Genomic DNA, 21,220 nt, shown 5'->3' with positions numbered 1-21,220 from the left:
TGGCAAGCAAGTTATCCGAAGACAACCAGAGCCTGGGACCAAAATGATTTGAATAATGACCAGACAACAAAAGTTAGAAAAATTAATTTTATTTTCTATTTTGTGATTACAATATGTCAGATTTGAAATGTGTATCCTGCCAGAGGTGGTGTTAGACCGCGAATGTGAGATAGGATTTAACAGAGAGGAAAAGTCTTTTTTTGTTTGTTTACACCACAGCGCCAGTGTGGTTAGGAGAAGGCAAAGGGGGTGAAGAGGCTATAAAATAAACCCACCAGGATGTTTGAATAAAACATCCACTTGGGCAGGAAAATCGAATCAAAAAATCAATTCAATAGGCTGAATCGAATCAAATTTTTTTTTCCTGAATCGGGCAGCACTAGCAGACAGACATGGGGGAAGGCACTCCTTGCCCTGGGATTGGTAGCATGGAATGTTGCTACTATTTAGGTTTCTGTCAGGTACTTGAGACCTGGATTGGCCACTGTGGAAACAGGATACTAGGCTAGATGGACCATTGGTCTGACTCATTTGGCTGTTCTTATGTCATGTTGGAAACTTGCTTTGTAGGTGGAGATTAGAGGAACTGAAGCAAATAAGTGGGAAACTGGAAATGTAATAGAGCAAGTTGCCAAACTAAAGCAGCCCTTCCCAAATACTTATCCTGCAGTATATGACCCCAATGGAAGACTTAAAATTACATGACCTCCAGAGCCGGCTGAACCACTGGACCAGATGAAAGTCTGGCTCAGGGCACCAAAGATGAAATCCCTGGCCCTGAGCTCATCAACAGTACTCCATCTGGTTCAAATCTTTCTCTTCCTTCTCTCTCCAGCCCCTATTCTGGCTTTGCTCATTCTCTCCTTCCTCCATGGCCCTCTAAACATTGCCTTGCTTGCTGGCAGCAGCAGCATGTATAGCATGCTGCCTTAAGCCAGCTCTGTCTTCCCTCTGCTGTGTCCTGCCTGCAATTTCCTGTTGGCGGGACGTAGGAGAAGGAATACCCAGGGTTGGCCGAAAACAGCCTGCTGTTGCTACCGGCAAGCGAGATATTGTTTTAGAGGGCCATGGGGGAGGGAGAAAGAAGAGGAGCAATGCCAGGCTAGGACTTAAGAGAAAATGAGATAAGTTTAAACTTTGGGGCGGAGGTGTCGTCATCGAAGTTGATTCAGGGCACTATAACCCTTTGAGCCGGCCCCGATGACCTCAGATGATAGTGGAAGCAGTTGATTTTTCCAGGTTTCTAAGTTTATCAGGAACTTAATATCCTGCTTATCAAAGACAGTTGTTATGGTCAAATAGTTTTTATTATAAAAATAGTAAAGCACACCAGTACAAACAGCATAGGCTTTTGTTATTAAACAGAACAACTATCAACCTTCCTCCCCCCCCCCCCCCCAATATCCCTTCCCACCCCAGGAGTCCAGTACCACAACAAAAATGGAGAGCAAGAGTCAAACTTAAAGGTTCAATAATCTGCTGCGGGCATGCGGAGTAAGATCCTGCCAGAAACATTCCCAGGTCAGACTGAATCTACGACCAAGGCCACGATCCAAGGCTCCCACCATTCTGCGTTCCAGTGTAGCATGGATTATCATCAGGGATCGCCACTGTGCATAAGATGGGGGATCGCGGGACAGCCAGTTAGTAAGTATTGCTTTTTTCCCCATCAAAAGCGCTCTAGTGAGGAAAGCCGACATGCCTTTGGGTTTAGGCGTGGCTATATTGTAGAATCCGAATAGTGCTCTTGGTTGTGGAAGCCATCGCCTCCCCCATAGCATCGTAATGTAGTGTCCCAAATATCTCCAAAACTGTAAAATTTTAGGGCAAGTCCAGAGCATATGGCCTAAAGAAGCGTGAGCCTGATCACATTTCGGGCAGGAGTGAGATGCAGTAATCCCCATCCGAGCTGCTCGTTCCGGCGGGATGTAGAGTCGCAAGACTATCTTCAATTGCATTTCCCAATGTGTAATGTTAGGAGAGACCTTCTGAATATGTTTCAAAACCCGCTGCAACTGCTGGTCTGTTAAAGTGCATTGCAAGTCCTCTGCCCATGTTGTCGCCAAGATGGCCAAATTACAAAGACAGTTGTTAAAGTGGCTGGCTTACAGGCTAAGATTATAGAGTGGATTGTGAGATGACAAGATAGAGAGGAAAAGAAGGCTAAACTACAGAATAATATAGGAAAAGAAGGGTAGCATGAAAGGGTGAACCCTGCTGCTGTGATTTCCAGAGATCTCCGGAAAGGGTTTAATTAATTATAGGTATCAGAGAAAAGATATATTTTGAGGTTGAATTTGAATTTGGATAGGGAAGTATGAAGTCTAAGGTAGGATGGTAACATATTCCATAGTTCACACCTTGCACTGAAAAGACAGAGCTGCAAGTGGTGATGAGAATAATTTCCCTGAAGGAAGGGGTAATAAGACAATTATGGTATGTGGAATGAAGGTCTCGGGATGGACAATAAGGGGTTAAGAATCTGGAGAGATAAGGATGTGCGTGCAGACCTTAATTTGAACACAAGCAACAGTATCTTATAGGTGATCTGGTGTGAAACAGGAAGCCAACAGGCTGCTTTAAGTAATGGTGGCCAATGATCAGCTTAATGGCAGTATTTTGGATTATTTGCAACCGTTTTTGATCTTTAACTTTGATACCACTGTATAGGGAATTGCAATAATCGATGTGGCTAATGGTGAACCCTACCTCATGACATATCTAGTCGAAGCTGACTTTGAATGTGGAAGACCTGGTACACAAATCAGACAGCTTAGTGGGGGGGGGGCCCTGTAGGGGGTGTACAGACAGCCTTTGTGGGACATCATTTGTATAAGCCTAGGTGCTAAAAAACAGGTATGTAGAAGAAATACAGTTGCTCTGTGATTAGCTAGCTTTGAAACTAGTGATTTTCCACAGAGCAGTGCACAGCATTACTTCTTAGCCGCTGGACAGGACATGTGGGTATTTTAATTTAATTTAAAAGATGCCATATTCTCCTGCTGTTTAGCATGCAGATTATTATTGACCATATCACAGAAGACATTTTTAGATATTGGTTTCCTTGGAGGGGAAAGCATACTAACAAATAATTTGAACTTTTCATTGTATTCTTTATTTTAGTCTATATTTCTTTCAATGCAGGGTCGAAAAGAGGATATAGATAGCAACCAAGAAGCTTTTGCACACCAAATTTCAGACCAGGCACCTAGGAACTTTGTGGATGCTGTGAATATGATTAAACCGTCAGCCATTATTGGTAAGCATACCTGTTTCAGACAGTTTAGAGCAGGGGTGTCCAACCTTTTGTCTACCCCTGGGCTGCATTGGCCGAAAAAAATGATTCTGGGACCACGCAAATGCTGCAGCAAGACAGAGGAGGAAGACGGCAAATACCTGGGGGGGGCAGAGGAAAACACTGTGTCGCCCTCGACCGGGGCCGCACAAAATACTTCACGGGGCCGCAGGTTGGTTTAGAGGGTGGTCTAAATAAGTTTCTGTCAACATTCTGTAGTGTGTAAACATTCTGTAAAAACAGCCCCTCATTCCCCCTTACAGTTTAGAGAAAAATTAAACGAAGATGGGAATAACTAGAAGTAATTTGCTAATATGTAGTGTAACATAGTACATGGTAATAGATAGACTTTTCTCTGAGGTGAAGCAGGTATTGTATTCTCACAAGTGGATGACGTCATCCGTGGAACCCGGTACAGACACTGCAAAGTGCACACTCACTTTGAAACTTTAGCAGTGCCCATACCATGCATGTGCCATTACCTTCGCACCTGACATCGGCTTGCAGGATCATCAGTTCGTTTTCTGTGGAGCTGACAAGCTATGTCTTCAGTGTTCTCAGTGCATCAAAATTTTGCGTTTCTTGTGTGCCTTCCAGTCATTATTTTTCTTATTTTTTTGTTATCATTCTTTATTTTCTTTGTGTTCCTGGTTGTTTTTTGGTGTTTTGTTTTGTTTTTACCAAATTTGGTTCATTTTGTTATCTGGGAGCATCAATCATTTTCAGTTTCAATTTTACTTCAGCTCCCCAGGCCATTGAGCCCTTTTACTTTACGTTGGCTGTTTTCCCCTCCATGTCAAAATCAGTACCAAGTGGCTTCAAAAAATGCTCTCATGCAATAGGACCATTTGAGGCTCTGATCCACATAACTGGTGCATCAGTGCTTTGCCCTGAGCATTGGGACATTTCCTGTGTCCTCTGTCAGCATATGCAAAAGAGGTCATTTCAAGGAGTAATGTAAGGAAATTCTTTTTCACGGCGAGGGTGGTAGATACCTGGAATGCCGTCTTGAAGGAGGTGGTGGAAAGGAAAATGGGTGACAGAATTCAAAAAAGCATGGGATAAACACAGGATCTCTAATTAAAAAATGAATGATACGTATAAATTGAAGAACTAAGACCTGCTACAGGGCAGACTTGCATGGTCTGTTTCCTGTATATGGCGATTCGGTGTAGGATGGGCTAGGGCAGTGGTCTCAAACTCAAACCCTTTGCAGGGCCACATTTTGGATTTGTAGGTACTTGGAGGGCCTCAGAAAAAATAGTTAATGTCTTATTAAAGAAATGACAATTTTGCATCAGGTAAAACTCTTTATAGTTTATAAATCTTTACTTTTGGCTAAATGTTAATAATAATATTGTAATTTATAGCTAAAGAGACATATGATCATGAAACTGTTTTATTTTACTTTTGTGATTATGATAAACATACCGAGGGCCTCAAAATATTACCTGGAGGGCCACATGTGGCCCTTGGGCCACGAGTTTGAGACCACTGGGCTAGGGAGAGCATCAATGGGAACTTCAGTAACTTGAAAAATATCCTGCAAATGACAAGATGGATAGGCTGGAGTGAGCCCTGATGGCAACTTCAGTAGTTGGAACTTAAGAACAGCATCCGGTGGACTTTATGGTCTATGGCCCAGAAATATGAAAGAAAAAAAGCCAAATTAATTTAATCATGAATTTATAATGCATATTACTAATGGGCAGAATGGATAGACTAGTCAGGTCTTTATTTACTGTCATTTACTATGTCATGATAACTATGTATTTTTTTAACCCTCTTAGTCTCTCTCCAGGATAGTTTCTGGACATAATGACACCCAGGACAAAGGTTGCTTTTGATACCCACCCTTCCTCCTCAGGGTTTGTGTGCTCAGAATAAGACTGCCTTAAGAGGCCAATGTGGCATCCTCTAAATTTGGAGCCCGAGTGGTTGCCTCGCTTGCCCACTATGTGCAACAACCCAATCTGTCTGTTTTACCATCTTTTGTCCAGCTTTTACTGTCTTTGGGATCTTTTACTAATAGTCCATACTAACATAGTTATTGTATATTCTTTCCCACAGGGAAATGTGCCCTGCTGTAGATAATATATGATGAGTTACCACATGTTGTTAGTACATGACCCCTTTTGTGATTATTACGCTTTACTACAGAATAACAAGATTCTCCATACCATTACAATCAAGTTATTTCTTACCAAGACATTTTATTTGTGCAGCAGATGTGGCATAAGTTGTCTGGGAGGGAGAAGAGAGCTTGGAAATTCATTGTTTTTTGTGGTTTCTTTTTTCTCTCCACTAATGTCAAGCTAGATAAAAAATTGCCTCCATTTACATTCTTAATGTACTTGGGATGCCAAAAACAAAGCCTGGTGTATTTCTTGCCAAATGATGGCAAATAAAGTAATAGTGCTATAATTGCTGCTATTATGCAACTAATCTTTTTAATGTAGCTAATGCTTTACCAGTAATGGTTTGCTTATTTGGATTTAGCTCATACCTTTTTAAAATAGTAGCTCAAGGTGACTTATATTTCAAAGTACAGCAGGTATTTTCATGTCCGCAGAAGACTTAAAATCTAATTTTACATCTCAGGCAGTGAAGGGTTGTGACTTGTCCAAGATCACAAGGAGGCTCATGTAGAGAGGCTCACAGTCGAGCCACAGTCTGAGTGGTTCCGCAGCAACAGCCACAGTCCGAGTGGTTCTGCAAGCATACTACCATGCCATGCAGAAAGCTAATTGCATGCTAATTTTATTGCCAGAAAACCTTGTGGCCAATAGGGGAGAAGGGTAGGGTTACCAGATTTTTTTCTGGAGAAACCCAGACACAGGGCCTCACCCTGTTTTATTTATTTATTTAGATTTTTATCCCATCCTCCCAGTAGCTCAGAACGGTCTACAGGAAACATTCACTATGGAGTGTAATTGGACATACAAGATTATACAGTAGATTTAAATGTTTGGGCATACACGACTGTGCAGCAGTTTAAATACAGGGACTATACAGCAAATTAAGAGCAGTAGTTTAAATACGAGTTTAAATACAAGTTATTTGAGTATAGGCTGAGAGAGGACTATATAGGAATTAGGGGGAAGATTAGAAAGGAGAAGGAAGAGTAGAGGTGGGGCTTAAGGGAAGGGGTGTAGAGTGAGGGTGACCTTTAGTTGAAGAGGAGGGTCTTTACCATTTTCCGGAATGTCATTAAAGAGTTCTGTAGTCTGAGTTGAGGGGGTAGTTGGTTCCAGAGATGGGGAATGTAGTGGCTGTAGGAGCATTTGCGGGCAGTTTCTGAGATGAGGGATCTTCCTGGGGGAATGCATAGGCGTGCCTCCGATTCTGAGCGGAGGGTGCGGGTGGGGATGTAGATGGGTAGCTTGGATTTTATGTAGGAGGGGGTGGTAGCATAAATTCTCCTAGCCATGCCCTCTGCCTCCAGCCCTGCCCAGTTCTGCCTCTAACCCCGCCCCTGCAAAGCCTTGTCTTTGTTTTCTGACTTCCGGACTGCGTCTGAAGGGGTCTCTGAGCATGCACTGATGCGGGTGACATCTGCGCATGCTCAGAGACCCTCCAGACGCAGCCAGGAGGTCGGGGCTTTCCAAAACCCGGACAAAAAGTCTGTCTAGGCACCCAGACAGTCCTCTAAAAAGGGGGCATGTCCGGGTTTTCCCAGATATCTGGTAACCCTAGAGAGGGGGCATGCTGGACTCATGCAAACAAAGGTTTTGCACTAAGCATGGCTCTTGTGCGCATGTCCAAACAAAAACCAAAAGTGTCGGCACACATCTGCAGTTGTTCTTATGTGCCTAAATGTGGGTCTTGTAAAAATTGCTTGCACATGAAATTTTTGTGAGGCTCATATTTAGGCACAGAAGAACAGACTGATGCGCTTTCACTTTCAGTTTTGTTCAGTACGTAATAGTGCTGCCCGATTTAGGAAAAAAAATTTCAATTCGATTCAGCCTATTGAATCGATTTTTCGATTCGATTTTCCTGCCCAATTGGGTGTTTTTTCCAAACATCCTTGTGGGTTTATTTTATAGCCTCTTCACCCACTCCACCCCCTTTGACTTCTCCCACCTAAGCTGGCGCTGTGGTGTAAACAAAAAATTTTTTTTTAAATACTTTTCCTCTCTCTGTTAAATCCTAGCTCACATTCGCGGTCTAATACTAACTCTGGTAGGATACACATTTCAAATCTGACAGATTGTAATTACAAAACAGAAAATAAAATTATTTTTTCTACTTTTTGTTGTCTGGTCATTATTCATATCATTTTGGTCCCAGGCAAATGCAAGCAGTGTCTCACTTCCGGTTCACCACACTATTGTTTCCCACGTACTCACCTTTATAGGACCCCCAGGGACCCCTGAAGAAGACTTTTTGTCAAAACGCGGACCGTGTTGGGTCCTGTATCCCTAGCAGATTAGGTTTCTTTAAGGCTCTTATGTGGATGGAATTATTTTATGTGGATGATTTTAGTGTACCTTTGGAACTTTGATACTTTCAAATAAAGTTCATTTGGGAACATCGTCACTCCACAGAGTTTTTTTTTGGTTTTCTCTGGATTTTCTTTGTGGATATTTTGGGGTCAATTCTTTTTGTTTTGTGCATACATGTCTTCCATACAAGTAAACTTGTGCACTCAAGCCCTCTCTTTATTGCTTGGTGCATTCAGCTCTTCATTCAACCTGTAGTAGCTGTTCAGTTAGGCTTGCAGTAGCTTTCTGCATAGGCCCCAAGAAATGGCTGTGGGATTTGACTTGTGATTTCCACAGTTTGCAGCTTGTTCCTCTACCCAGTAAGTAAACATACCACCCACATACATCTGAAATGAATTTGTGGAATTAAATATGGTCTTTCTGATAGTATTCTTCTTGTGCAACTGTGTTAATTTTATTGTGTGTGTCTTTCAGGGGTTGCAGGCGCTGGAAGATTGTTTACTGCTGATGTAATTAAAGCAATGGGTTTGATCAATAAAACCCCCATCATATTTGCACTTAGTAACCCTACAACGCAGGCTGAATGTACTGCAGAGGAGGCATACACGCTGACAGAGGTATGGCAGTGGAGATTGAATATCTGAGTTCTGTCAACATACAATATTCAGACAGTAATTTCCAGAAGCCCCAATGCACCAGCTGAAGCTTGCTTTTGCTCAAGTTTTAGCCTGCTTTTATCCATGCTGCCTTTATCCACGTGTTCTTAGCATGGAAATAAATGCCTTTAAGTTTAACACGTGTTCTATGCAAATGCATGAAAAGACCTAGATGTGTAATTGAACTGCCGGTGCAGGAAAGTATGCCAAATTTAGCCTTAGCACTGGTTTTTAATGCCAGCTCTAGAGATGAAGCAATGTTTTTAACTTCAAGGGGTGTGATAGCTCATTGTAGCAGTCTATTTGCACCTGAGGCAATGGAGAATTAAACGGCTTGCCCAAGATCACAAGGTACATTAGTGAGATTTTGAATCCTGGCTTCCCTAATTCTCAGTCCACTACTCCTCCACTTTGGTATGTTGTAAACTGTTGCATTTATTTATTTAATTGGGGGGGGGGGGGTTATCCTGTTCTCAAAGAGCTCAGAATGGGTTATAGGTTATGTTAGATTGATTTATGCACTCCTTACTCTTCACTTAAAAAATGTTTGAGGTTGGCTGTGGTTGATGCTTTTTCTTTTGAAATCTTATTTTCGCCATCTCCATTCTTGCTGAGAAATTCCATAGGAGCATATGGTCCAGATTTTTTTTTTTTTTTTTTTGTGGAAGAGATGCTTCTGACCTATCCTGTCATAGGCTAACCCACAGAAGGCAAATAGATATCTGTAAAGAAGAGCAGTTCTGAAGAAAGGAATTCTGTTAATAAACTGTTAAGACACTAGCAATTCATTTTCTATGATTAGCATAGCCAGTTATTGCAAATCTGTATTTGAGGCTGGAGGTCAAAAACAGTGGTTAAAACTACAGCCTAAGCACCCTGAGGTTGTGGGTTCAAACCCACGCTGCTCCTTGTGACCATGGGCAAGTCACTTAATCCCCCCATTGCCCCAGGTACGTTAGATAGATTGTGAGCCCGCCGGGACAGAAAGGGAGAAATGCTTGAGTACCTGAATAAGTTCATGGAAACCGTTCTGAGCTCCCCTGGGAGAACGGTATAAAAAATTGAATAAATAAATAAATAAACTTAGCATTTTTATAATGCTGCAAGACATATGCAGTTCTTTATGGTAAGTCTTATATTATATCTCTGAGCAGGCATGGTATTCTCACACGTGTGTGTTGTCATCACAGAACCTATACAGTCACTACCAAGTGAACTGTCACTTTAAATTTTTTAGCATTGCCAGTTCCTTCCTGCCTTACAGCTCGTGGGACCATCAGTTCTTCGTTTTCCACAGAGCTGAAAAGCAGTGTCTCAGTTCTCTTTTCAGCGTATCATATGTTTACTTTTTTGTTTTACCGTCCTGTACTTATTTTTTAATTATTTTCTTCATAGTTCGTTGTTTTATCGTTTCCAGTATTTTACCTGTCTTTGTTTCATTTTTATAAGTTTTTTTTCATTTTTAGGTCTTCAGGCAACTCTGGTCCCTTTTTTCCCCCAGCAGCATTGATAGTTTTCAGCATCCTAGTTACTTGAACTCCCTGGGCCATTGAGCCCTTTGACTTTGCACTAGCTGTTTTCCCCTCTATGTTAAAGAGGGTACTGAGTGGCTTTAAGACATTTTCTCAATGTATTTGGACCATATCAGACTCTAACCCACTGGCGTATCCATTGTCTAGGTCCTGAATATTGGGACATTAGCTGTGTCCTCTGCCACCTTTATTTATTTAATTTGTTTGCTATCCCACCCTCCCCAAAGAGCTCAGGATGGGTTACTGCCTGGCTGGCCCGGAAGTTCCTCCCCGACGTTAGAATTGACGTCGGGTGGCGTGAATTGCTCGGCCCCTCGCTGGGGAAGATAAGCAGGGAGAGTTAAGACCTCAACGCTGGCCTGTTCCCCAATTGTGGTGGCGGCAGCCTGTTCCCCGATTGCGGCGGTGGTGGCCTGTTCCCTGATTGCGGCAGTGGCGGCCTGTTCCCTGATTGCGGCAGTGGCGGCCTGTTCCCCCAATGGTGGTGGTTTGGGGGAGGGCAGGGAGAAGTAATGAAAGAAAGGGTGGACAGGGAGACAGAAAGAAAGAAGGGAAACGGAACACAGACAGAAAGGGGCATGGCGAGAGAAAGACAGAAAGAAAGAAAGGGCATGGAGAAAGAAAAAGGAAAGAAAGGGGGCACGGAGAGAGAGAAAGAAAGACAGACATATTGAAAGAATGGGGGCATGGATAGAGAGAGAAAGAAAGAAGAGGGCAGGGTGAAAGAAATAAAAAGTTGGGGGAGGGAAGGAGACAGATGCCAGACCAGGGGAAGTATTTATAAACTATAAAGAGTTTTACCTCATGCAAAGTTGTCATTTCTTTAATAAGACATTAACTATTTTTTCTGTGGCCCTCCAAGTACCTACAAATCCAAAATGTGGCCCCACTAAGGGTTTGAGTTTGAGACCACTATTCTAACTCGACACATACTAGGGATCTAATACCAATTTGCGTAATATACAGTTTACAGGTTAAATTTGTCAGTTACAGTACAAGATTTTACAATACAAGTTTTTATCCTAACATGATGCATACCGAGGTTCTTGTATCAATATATATTTGCATCAATATACATTTCGTAGTGGAAGCCCAGACCAGATGTATTCCACTTATTAGCAAAGGTTGAAAGAAGAGGAAACGAGATCCGGCATGGTTAAAAATTGAAGTGAAAGAGGCTATTATAGAAAAAAAAAAAATCCTTTGAAGAATGGAAAAAGGATCCAAATGAAGAAAATAAGAAGAGACACAAGCACTGGCAAGTTAGTTGCAAAGCATTGTAAAAGAGAGCTAAGAAAGAATATGAAGAGAAACTTGCCAACAAGAGCTCTTATGAGGTCTCCCTTTGAGCTACTTACATCTTGCTTTCTCAAACATCTTCCTCAATGGCCATACGTCTGCATGCCATGTGAGCGAACTTCAAACTCTTGTGTCAGATCCTTCCTTCACAAGATTCTATCGTGACAGAGCAGTATTTTGCTTTCATCCAAAATTCCTACCCAAGGTCATTTCCGAATTTCACCTTAGCCAATCTATAGTATGCCTTGATTTCTTTCCAAAGCTGCATTCACATTTTGGAGAAGTAGTACTGCACACCTTAGACCACAAACGTGCTCTGGTATCCTACCTATAACGTACTAAACTTCATAGAGGTTACTTCCATCTCTTGTGAGGCTTTTGAGTTTCTGTTTCCAAGAGAACCGTCCCCACTTCGCTAGCAAACTGTATCTTCTTTATGTATACTCAGGCGGGGCTGATGTTGCAGGGCCATGTAACAGCCCACAATGTCCGAGCTATGTCTGCTACTGTAGCTCGTTTTCACTCTGCATCAATTGAGGACATTTGCAAAGCAGCCACTTGGTCCTCAATACATACGTTTACTTCTCGCTACTGTTTGAAACAAAAATCCAGAAGAGAAGGTTGGTTTGGACAAGGAATTCTGCAGAATCTTTTTAATTCGTGAACGCCAACTTTCTCTCCAAACCACTTGGGTTTTGCGAGACTCGTGTTTATATATCCGTTATCCTTATCCAGAGCCATGATCCTGGCAGCTTGGGAATCCTATATGTGAGAATATCATGCCTGTTTGTCCTTGGAGAAAGCAAAGATGCCTGCTGTTGTCAGAGAACATCTGCCACAGGTAAGTATCTTTGCTTTCTCTGAGTTGGCTTCTTAGCTTTTTTTTACTCAACTGATGGTCCTGTGAGCTGACGTCAGCCAGGAAGGCACCAGATATTGCCTAAAAATTTAAAATGATAGTGCACTTGGTAGTGTCCATACCAGCTTCCATGATGATGTCACCCACACATGAGAATATATGCCTGCTGTCTTTGAACACTTGCTCTGGGTAAGTATCTTTGCTTTATGTTGATCCTTGCTCGACAGAGTTTACAGCCTAACCAAAACAGGACAAACAGCTAATTTCTTTAAGCTTGTTTTTGATACAAAGTGCAAACCTGTATGACTTTTTATTCTGCTGTTGTAATAAACAAAAAATTTGAAATAAAAAAACAGAAAAAATCTTTTGGAGATCTGGAGCAACAGAAATTTAGCAGCAAGTCGACAGGTCCTGGCAGAGCAAGATGACCTAGTTCTATGACTTTAATATGCACCCATTTGCTATAAAGAAGGCCAATGATTTGTGTTGTACCAGCTGTGACAGTGTCAAACTCACAAAAACCATATGGATGACTGTTTTAAAGTTATAATCAGCTTTGCTGCTAGGTATTGATTTGTGTAATTAATCTAAATGCCAGGGTCGTTGTCTGTTCGCCAGTGGTAGTCCTTTTGAGACTGTGACTTTAAGTGATGGACGGACTTTCAGACCAGGCCAGGGAAACAATGCTTATATATTCCCAGGTAAAATACGATTTATTGTATTCTATTTACTCAAACTGAATTAACCAAATGTATGAATTTTGTAGCTAGCAAATTCTTTTCTTGGGTTGAACCCTGGCTGTCTTTCACCCTTTGTTCCAGCATTGTACAATCAGCAACCGCATCCTTGTGAGCTTGTTTTCCATATGGTGGCCCATTCATGAATGATCAAGCCTAGCTAGGAAGTAACAGAATGCATGATGATGATTCAAATTAAATTGGATCTTAAAGAATAGAGATGGATGGGAATGTCTTTCAGTGTACTCCTCAGGATCTTTTAAATGAGCATGCCATCCAACTGATTTTACTGACCACTTGGCTGACTTGTAACAGAAAATTATATAATACTGTGCTGTATTCTCCCACTTTCATATGGCTTCTCTTTCATGCCGCTTCATGGGCATGGGTGATCCATTTGATGGGCATAGCTGAGCCAGAATCAAACTGAAGTACAGTGGTGCCTCGCATAACGGACGCCTCGCACAGCGAACGCTGCGCACAACGAACTTCTTGTCTTGATTCGTACAACGGACTTCGTTTCACACAACGAAGTCGCCCGAGCTGCATCGTTCAGTGGCGCTACATATTTTAAACCTCCCCCCGCCGCCACCGCATATTTTTAAACCTCCCCCCCCCCGCCGCCTGGGGACAGGACAGGACATTCCCCTCCCTCCCACCCTTTACACGCACATGGCGCGGGATTAAGCCGAAACTGTGCGCTCCTGGAAGCCTTTTCCCAGGCGAACAGACAAGCCGGAAAAAAGTCTTGTCTTCAGTTCCCTCCTTCCACCCAACTCGCCCTCAGTCCTTCCCCCTCCCCAACCTGAAGAGCACAAAGGTGCATTTACCCGCCTGAGAAAGAGAGCACAAAACAAGCCCCCCCTCCCCCGCCCAAGTCTCGAGGCCCACTCCGCAAACCCTCTCCCCCAGAGGTGGCCCGCAAGGACTTGCGCCCGGTTATGCGCTTACCTATCCGCTGCCAGGCCTGGAAGAGTCCGCACAGCAGCAGCAGTAGCCGCCCCGCACCTCCAGCTCCGCACATCTCTCCCGTCCCCGGCCGCCTTCACCAAACAGAAAACTTTTGGGCCTCCGGTGGGAACTGGCGTCCCAGGCCACGGTAAATGCGTCTTGATGCTGGTCTCTCTCTCTCTACCTGGGCGGCCCCACCTCTCCCCCGTCCCTCCCCGCTCGATAAAGTAAAACCCTCTGTACCGTCTCTGCAGGGAACAGCCGATGTTAGTCAGGCTCAAGAGCTAAAATGAGAATTGTTTAACCCTTCCGCCTCCGGTTTAACCTTTGGTATCAGGTTCGGGGCTCTTTAACAAGGATCGCTTCTCCTAGAGCAAAGGTTCTCAACCCGACGTAAGAGCCAGACAGGTTTGGAAGCGTGCGGCTGGGTGAGGGAGAGGGCTGGCAGACTCTGCATATAAGGTGAGGTGGAGGGAGGGAAATGTAGGGCTGCAGAACGAATTATTTTCTTTTACATGTATTCTTATGGGAAAACAGGGCTGCAGAACGAATTATTTTGTTTTAAATGTATTCTTATGGGAAAACGCGTTTCACACAACGAACGTTTCACATAACAAACTTGCTCCTGGAACGGATTAAGTTCGTTGTGTGAGGCACCACTGTATTTGCCTTGGTTTTAAGGGACAAACATTAGCCAATTTGCAGGAGCTAGAGCAATGAAATTAAATGGATATCCAAAATAGTATTTTTTATTTTTTAACTAGAGCTGTACATTAATTGCAATTAATACCACAATTAATGCGTTAATTATTAATCACAATTAAAAATGTAATTGTGATGAATAATTCAGTTCTACCCCCATCTGCCTCCCTTCCACCCCTCCCCCTTCTGTGCATGGTCCAGCATCTCTCCCAAACTGCAGCTGTCTATCAGGTCCCCCTCCACCTGCAACCAGTGTACCTTTTCAAACACAGGCAAATCTTTGGCTCTGCAGCACCATTGGCAGAAATACTCAAAGGCAGCCTGCACCAGGTCTTTCCCTCTGATCCAGCCCGCCCCTTCTGATACAACTTCCTGTTTTCAGAGGGGCCAGGCCGCAGGCAGCCTTTGAGTATGACTGATGATGCAGGGCTGAAGACATGCTTATATTTGAAAAGGTACACAGGGTTGGGGGGTAACCTGAGAGAACGTTGTGGTCAGGTCTGGGAGAAATGCTGAACTGTGGGGGTAAAAGGGTATCAGGGGGAGGAATTGAGAGAACCACGGCAATGGAGGGGATGGAGAGATGCTAGACCATGGGGGGGGGGAGAGGGAATTGAAAGAGAACCACGGGCAGAGCCAAGAGGAGAGGGAGAGATGCCGAACTGATAGAGAGAAGGATGGAGGGAGAAAGAGAGGTGATGGGTTCAGAGAGAGAGAATGGACCCGAGGTGGAGAGGGTGGCAGGAAGGAAGAGAAACAGAGGGATGTTAGACTCAGAATGGGGATAGGGGAGAAGGAAGAGAGAGAGATGATGGACCTGAGGGTAGAAGGTAAGGAGGGAGTTGGACCTGGGAGTGGGAGAAAGGAAGATATTGAGCCTATAAACAGTGTGTGGGGGGCACCTTGAAGACCTAGGCCCCCCACTTTAGACTCAGACCTCCTCCAAAGCTGCAGAACTCATTCAATTGCTGGTAGGGTAGTAGAGGCCCTGCCAGCCAAGGAAATATACTGCCTGAATCACCCCTTTTCTTTTCTTAGTGCCTCAGGAGCAAGGAAGTCAGTGGCATACCTTGCACTCTCAAAGCATGCTCAGTTCATGTATGAACTGAGCATGCTGAAAGCACCCCACTAACTTCCTCACTCCTGAGGCAGTGCAAGCAGGAAGGGGGCAGCTTTGACAGTAGATTTCTTCGACTGACAGGGGGAACAAAAGAGAGAAAATGTATGACCCCCCAGTCCCCTTTTGTGCCCCCTCCATTAGACTGCTGCCTATGCCCTACTTTTAATCACACAATTAATCGCAATTAAAAATGTTAATTGAAATATAGCTTTTTTTTTTTTTTTTACATTTGCAGCTCCCAGATTGTGGAATAAGTTAATTTTGGTCTTGAGGTTATAATTAGATTTGCTTGCCTTTCAGGAAAAAAATGAAAGCATTATTCTTTATGCAGATTTTTTTTCAACCTATATCATGAATTATTTCACACCATACAAGGGGGTGCTGTAAAATTCTCAGCCCAACCAAGAAGGGAATGACATGGTGCCATGAAACTTACAAGTTATTCCACATATTCATCCCTAAGTTCAGTACACTTGGCACATCGTGTCTGAAGTTTCTGTAACCCTTCCAAAAAAATACTCTGATTGGTCACTGAAATACTGCTTCGCTGCTGCAGTCGCCTCCGAGTCACTTGAAAATTGTCACCCTTTCAAACTCTTTTTAAGGTTTGAGATGGAGCAAGATCTGGTGAATAGGGTGGATGGTCTATGCACTGAAACCCCAACTGCGTCAAAACAGCCATCGTTTTGTGAGCAGGTGCATTGTTTTGCAAAAAAAGAGAACTTTCCACAACTTCCCTCTCCCTTTTTCTTTCAGTGCCTCCTTTAATTGGCACAGCAAGTTACAGTAGTATTCTGCATTAACTGTTTTGCCACTTGGAAGACAGACAGACATTACAACACCTTTCTGATCCCAAAACACTGTGGCCATGACCTTTCCTGCTGACATTTGAGTCTTCAATTAAAAAATGGCATGGGGACAAATTTTTCCTCATCTGCACAGAAACTCATTTTCCTGTCCTGTTCCCACGTGTTCTTTTCTTGTCCCTGCCCCATCTCTGCAAGCTCCATCTTCATCTGCACAAGCCTCAAACGCTTTAAAACGCTCCTACAGCCACTTCATTCCCCAACTCTGGAACCAACTCCCCCCCTCAACTCAGACTACAGAACTCACTAATGACATTCCGGAAAATGGTAAAGACCCTCCTCTTCAATTAAAGGTCACCCTCAGCCTACACCCAACCCCTTAAACCCCACCTCTACCCTTCTTTCTCCATTCTAATCTTCTGCCTAAATTTCTGTATAGTCCACTCTCAGCCTATACTCAAATAACTTATATCTAAACTAAACTACTTGTATTTAAACTACTGTTCTTAATTTGCTGTATAGTCCCTATATTTACACTGCTGCACAGTCTCGTATGTCCAAGTATTTAAATCTACTGTATAATCTTGTATGTCCAATTCACTCCATTGTGAACGGTTTACTTGGAAACCGTTCTGAGCTACTGGGAGGACGGGATAAAAATCTAAATAAATAAATAAGTGTTTGAGGCTTATGCGGTTAAAGAATGGTGCGGAGACGGGATGGGGAAATTGAGTTCCTGTGGGGATAGGAACAAATTTGTCCCCGTGTCATTCTCTATCTTGAATTTCTTTTTCCTTGGAGAACTTGAGTGTTGCCATTGCATGGATGACTGTTTTGTCTCAGGATCATAGTAGTGTACCCATATTTCATCAACAGTAACTAGTCATTCCAAAAGGTTGTCGTCAGCTCGCTGAAAATGTTGCAAAAATCAACTTGGGAAGTTTCCACTCAACATCATTTCTTGTCGGCATTCAAACATTTGGGCACCCACTTGGCTGACAGTTTCTGCATACCCAGCTGCTTATGGATTATTCATCCAGCATGTTTCCTGGATGTCTGTAGTGTCTCAGCAATTGTTTTAGTCGATATTCGCCGATTTGCCAAAATTAGGTCATGGACATGGTTAACAATTTCAGGAGTTGACACTGTTTGAGGCCTCCCAGACCTTTGCTGCATCTTCAGTCTTGAAATCTCCACCTGAAAGTTTGCACACCATTTCTTCAGTGTGGAGTATGAGGGGCATTTGTCACTCAAAGTTTGCATCGTAAATTCGCGGATTTCCTTTGGTATTTTCTTCGGCACGAATAGGAACTTCATGATGGCTCGGAGTTCCACACTTGAAAATTCTACACATTTTGTTGACATGGTTCAATCAACGATCTGAAACAAGCATTATGATTCTGTAAATTTCTACTTTGCAGAAGAAAATAACACTCTTTTTAGCTAAAGTGGCAAAATAACGCTCAGAATTTAGGAAGTTGTTTGGGCTGAGAACTTTTCAGCACCCCCTCGTATACTGCTTATTTTACGGACACGGTTTGAGTTGTTTTGAACATATTTAGAGGGCAGTTTTAAAAAAGGCTTTCTATATGTGAAACCTGGATTTACATGTAGAAAGCCAGTCTTATACGTGCATACATTAGTACTGAGGGTGGAATTGGGGTTTTGTGTGCATACTTTGCAAAATGCACAGTAGACACATATAACAGAAACCTACTCAAGAGCTGGTGTAAATATACATATACATGCTGGATGCATGTATAAGAACAGATTTTACATGGGAAAATCCATGTATGTCTTTCCCTTCCCACACTTTACACATGAATGTCTGCAACAGGTTAATGGCTTCCTTGAGGAGTGGCATAGTGGTTAGAGTAGCACCTCACTTAAGGTGCACTCATTTAGGCCAAAAAACCCTGGCCGAAATGTCAGTACACCTAGGAATTCAATGCCTTCTGGCGCCTAAGTCCACTTAGACACTGCTAGGTGCGATGCTATAAACAATGCCTAGGGGGTGGTTAAGTATCGTGCTCAACAGCGCCTAGGAGTTAGGTACTGTGTATAGAATCGGGCCCTATGTGCCAAAGCAAATTTTTAAACTGTATTCTACTAGAGATCAGTAACCATTGTTGTGCAGGCAGAAGAGGGGTAGTATATATATATATATATATATATATATATACCGTATATATATATATATATATTGTTGCTGTGGTAACGAATCTCTACAGCTGTATTCTGAATATCGCAGGCATCAAAGAGAGCAGAGAGGAACATCGGCTAAAAGGAAGTTAAAATAGTTTTAGGTAGCATTCTGGCATTTATGCCCTAAGAACACACAGGGTACAAAGATACACAATTCTTCTAGATTTATGTACTGTATTTTATTCTCTCGGCAAACTTATTTTTCTTCATCCTACAGAGAATACAGCACTGTGGTATAACGTGTGATTTATGAGAGTTTCTTATTTGTGTATTTTACTAGGTGTTGCCCTAGGAGTAATCCTCAGCGGTGTTCGGCACATTAGTGATCAGGTGTTCCTGGAAGCAGCAAAGGTTGGTATCAAACATATACGGAGCCAGAATCGAGCCTTCTTATGTGGGCAAAAATTCTTTGCTGGAGAAGCCCCAAACTGAAGTCATCAATAGTGTCTCAATTGGCTTACAAAGTTTACATACAAACTGCTTCCAGAATGTGGCTTTAAGATGCCTCAGGGATGGAGGGGTGGATGTATTGGGAACTAGCAAGGATCTTGGTCTTTGTTTGCTGCCTGCAGTCCGAGAAGCTACGTGGTTGCATTTTCTTTTTTTTTTATAAATCTTTATTCATTTTTTAAACTCACAATAAGTATAACACAAATACAATCATTTTATACTTTAACATTACTTATTATATCATCAAATTATAACTTTCATCAAATATCCCCCCTCCCTTATAACCAACAATTAATCATAAGCAGAAGAAATCATAAAATATTCCCACCCGCCCACCCCACCCTAGACGTGTATGAACAAAAGGGAATTAATATTTATTCTATGCAATAATTTCAATATTTACAATATCTTGTTAATGGCTCCCAAATAACCTAAAATTTCATGGTTGCATTTTCAAAATACATTTTGTCTAAAGAAATTATTATGTCTGTCCTCTTGTAATATACTATGATAAATTATGCTTCTATATCTGAGTTGATAAATAATGATAAATCTGAGAAGTCCTTTTTTTTTTTAATGAGGCTTTGCTTTTTCTCCTTTACCAGTGTCTCGCAAACTCTCCGGAGCCACGGCACACTAAACTTGGGGCTGCGACTTGAGGGCATCTGGAAATGCGCGGACATTGACCCGATGACGTCCCACGCATGTAGGACATCATCACAACGTCCGCATATGCGTAGAGCAGGGGTCTCAAAGTCCCTCCTTGAGGGCCGCAATCCAGTCGGGTTTTCAGGATTTCCCCAATGAATATGCATTGAAAGCAGTGCATGCACATAGATCTCATGCATATTCATTGGGGAAATCCTGAAAACCCGACTGGATTGCGGCCCTCAAGGAGGGACTTTGAGACCCCTAGCGTAGAGGCTCTCCAGATAGGGTCCTGAGCTGCCAGTGAGGGGGTGCTGGAAGAGGAGAGGCACCGGCTGACTGCCTGCAACAGGGGTAGGGAACTCCGGTCCTCGAGAGCCGTATTCCAGTCGGGTTTTCAGGATTTCCCCAATGAATATACATGAGATCTGTTTGCATGCACTGCTTTCAATGCATATTCATTGGGGAAATCCTGAAAACCCGACTGGAATACGGCTCTCGAGAACCAGAGTTCCCTACCCCTGGCCTACAAGATGTGACCCTTGCCACAAGAGGCACGTCCTGTAGGCAGTCAGCTGGTGCCTCGCCAGTGTCTCATGGCACACCAGAAATTTTGCCATGGCACACTAGTGTGCTGCGGCATACAGCTTGGGATACGCTGTCCTATACTGTCCCGGTCTCTCCCCTTACTCCTCTTCTCCATAGGGACAGTGCACACATCATCACTAGTTGTATTGAGCTCCAAAGACACTTTTAAAACAGCAGCCTTTTTTTTTCTCCCTTAAATGCCAAAGGTTTGCCAGAAATCATGTTATTTCTGCAAAACATGGTGTAAGTACATGGGCTGATTTGAAAAGAAAAGTAATGACACTGCCTCTGTTTTTCTTTCCAAGAGAAGTAGACATGGCAATGATGTGCTGGTTCTTCTGAAGCTCATATGTTGACGTTTCTGAACCTGTAGTTGAACTTCCGTAGTCTTCATTGCTGGGTCACAATGTTTCGTCATGGCGGATGAGGAAGACGTGTCTGTGAGAGGACACCAGAGGTGTGTGTTTGAGTTTTTGTATTAAACTTGGAAAGAGTGGTAATGAAACTCTTGAAATGTGACGGCAAACATACGGTGGTGAAATAATTAGCCATGCTGCAGTACCTCTGGCGTACTCTCACAGACACGTTTTCCTCATCTGCCTTGATGAAATATATGAAGTTCTTCTCGCTATGACCCAACAATGAAGACTACAGTGGTCCAACTGCGGTTCAGAAACGTTGATGTATGAGCTTCACAAGAACCAGCACAACATTGGAAAGAAAAACAGAGCAAGTACTACCGTGGCTTTGTATAAGGAGCCCTAAATTTTTTTTATACTGGATATAAAGTACTGGTAAATTATAAGTTATATTTACCAGTACTTTAGATCCATGTCAAATATATGGTATATTTATCATTTTATATATTTACATTATTAATGTAAGTTTTTATTTTGAATCTGGAGTGAGTCTATTTTTACCAAC

At 42.8% G+C, this 21,220-nt stretch overlaps 1 protein-coding gene across 6 annotated transcripts in view; it reads left to right on the top strand.

The window, feature by feature from the left end:
- ME2 (malic enzyme 2) overlaps positions 1-21,220 on the top strand; it is a 107,333-nt gene that overhangs the window by 67,853 nt on the left and 18,260 nt on the right. For all 6 annotated transcript variants that reach the window (XM_033934358.1, XM_033934379.1, XM_033934349.1 and 3 more), the window contains exons 11-14: positions 3,145-3,259; positions 8,218-8,360; positions 12,688-12,790; positions 18,891-18,961. In XM_033934358.1, coding sequence (XP_033790249.1) covers positions 3,145-3,259; positions 8,218-8,360; positions 12,688-12,790; positions 18,891-18,961 — 432 coding nt within the window. The remainder of the gene's footprint in view (positions 1-3,144; positions 3,260-8,217; positions 8,361-12,687; positions 12,791-18,890; positions 18,962-21,220) is intronic.

The sequence above is a fragment of the Geotrypetes seraphini genome, chromosome 1 (genome assembly GCF_902459505.1).
Source record: "Geotrypetes seraphini chromosome 1, aGeoSer1.1, whole genome shotgun sequence".
Classification (NCBI taxonomy): Eukaryota; Metazoa; Chordata; class Amphibia; order Gymnophiona; family Dermophiidae; genus Geotrypetes; species Geotrypetes seraphini.
This window is presented reverse-complemented; position numbering and strand designations above follow the sequence as displayed.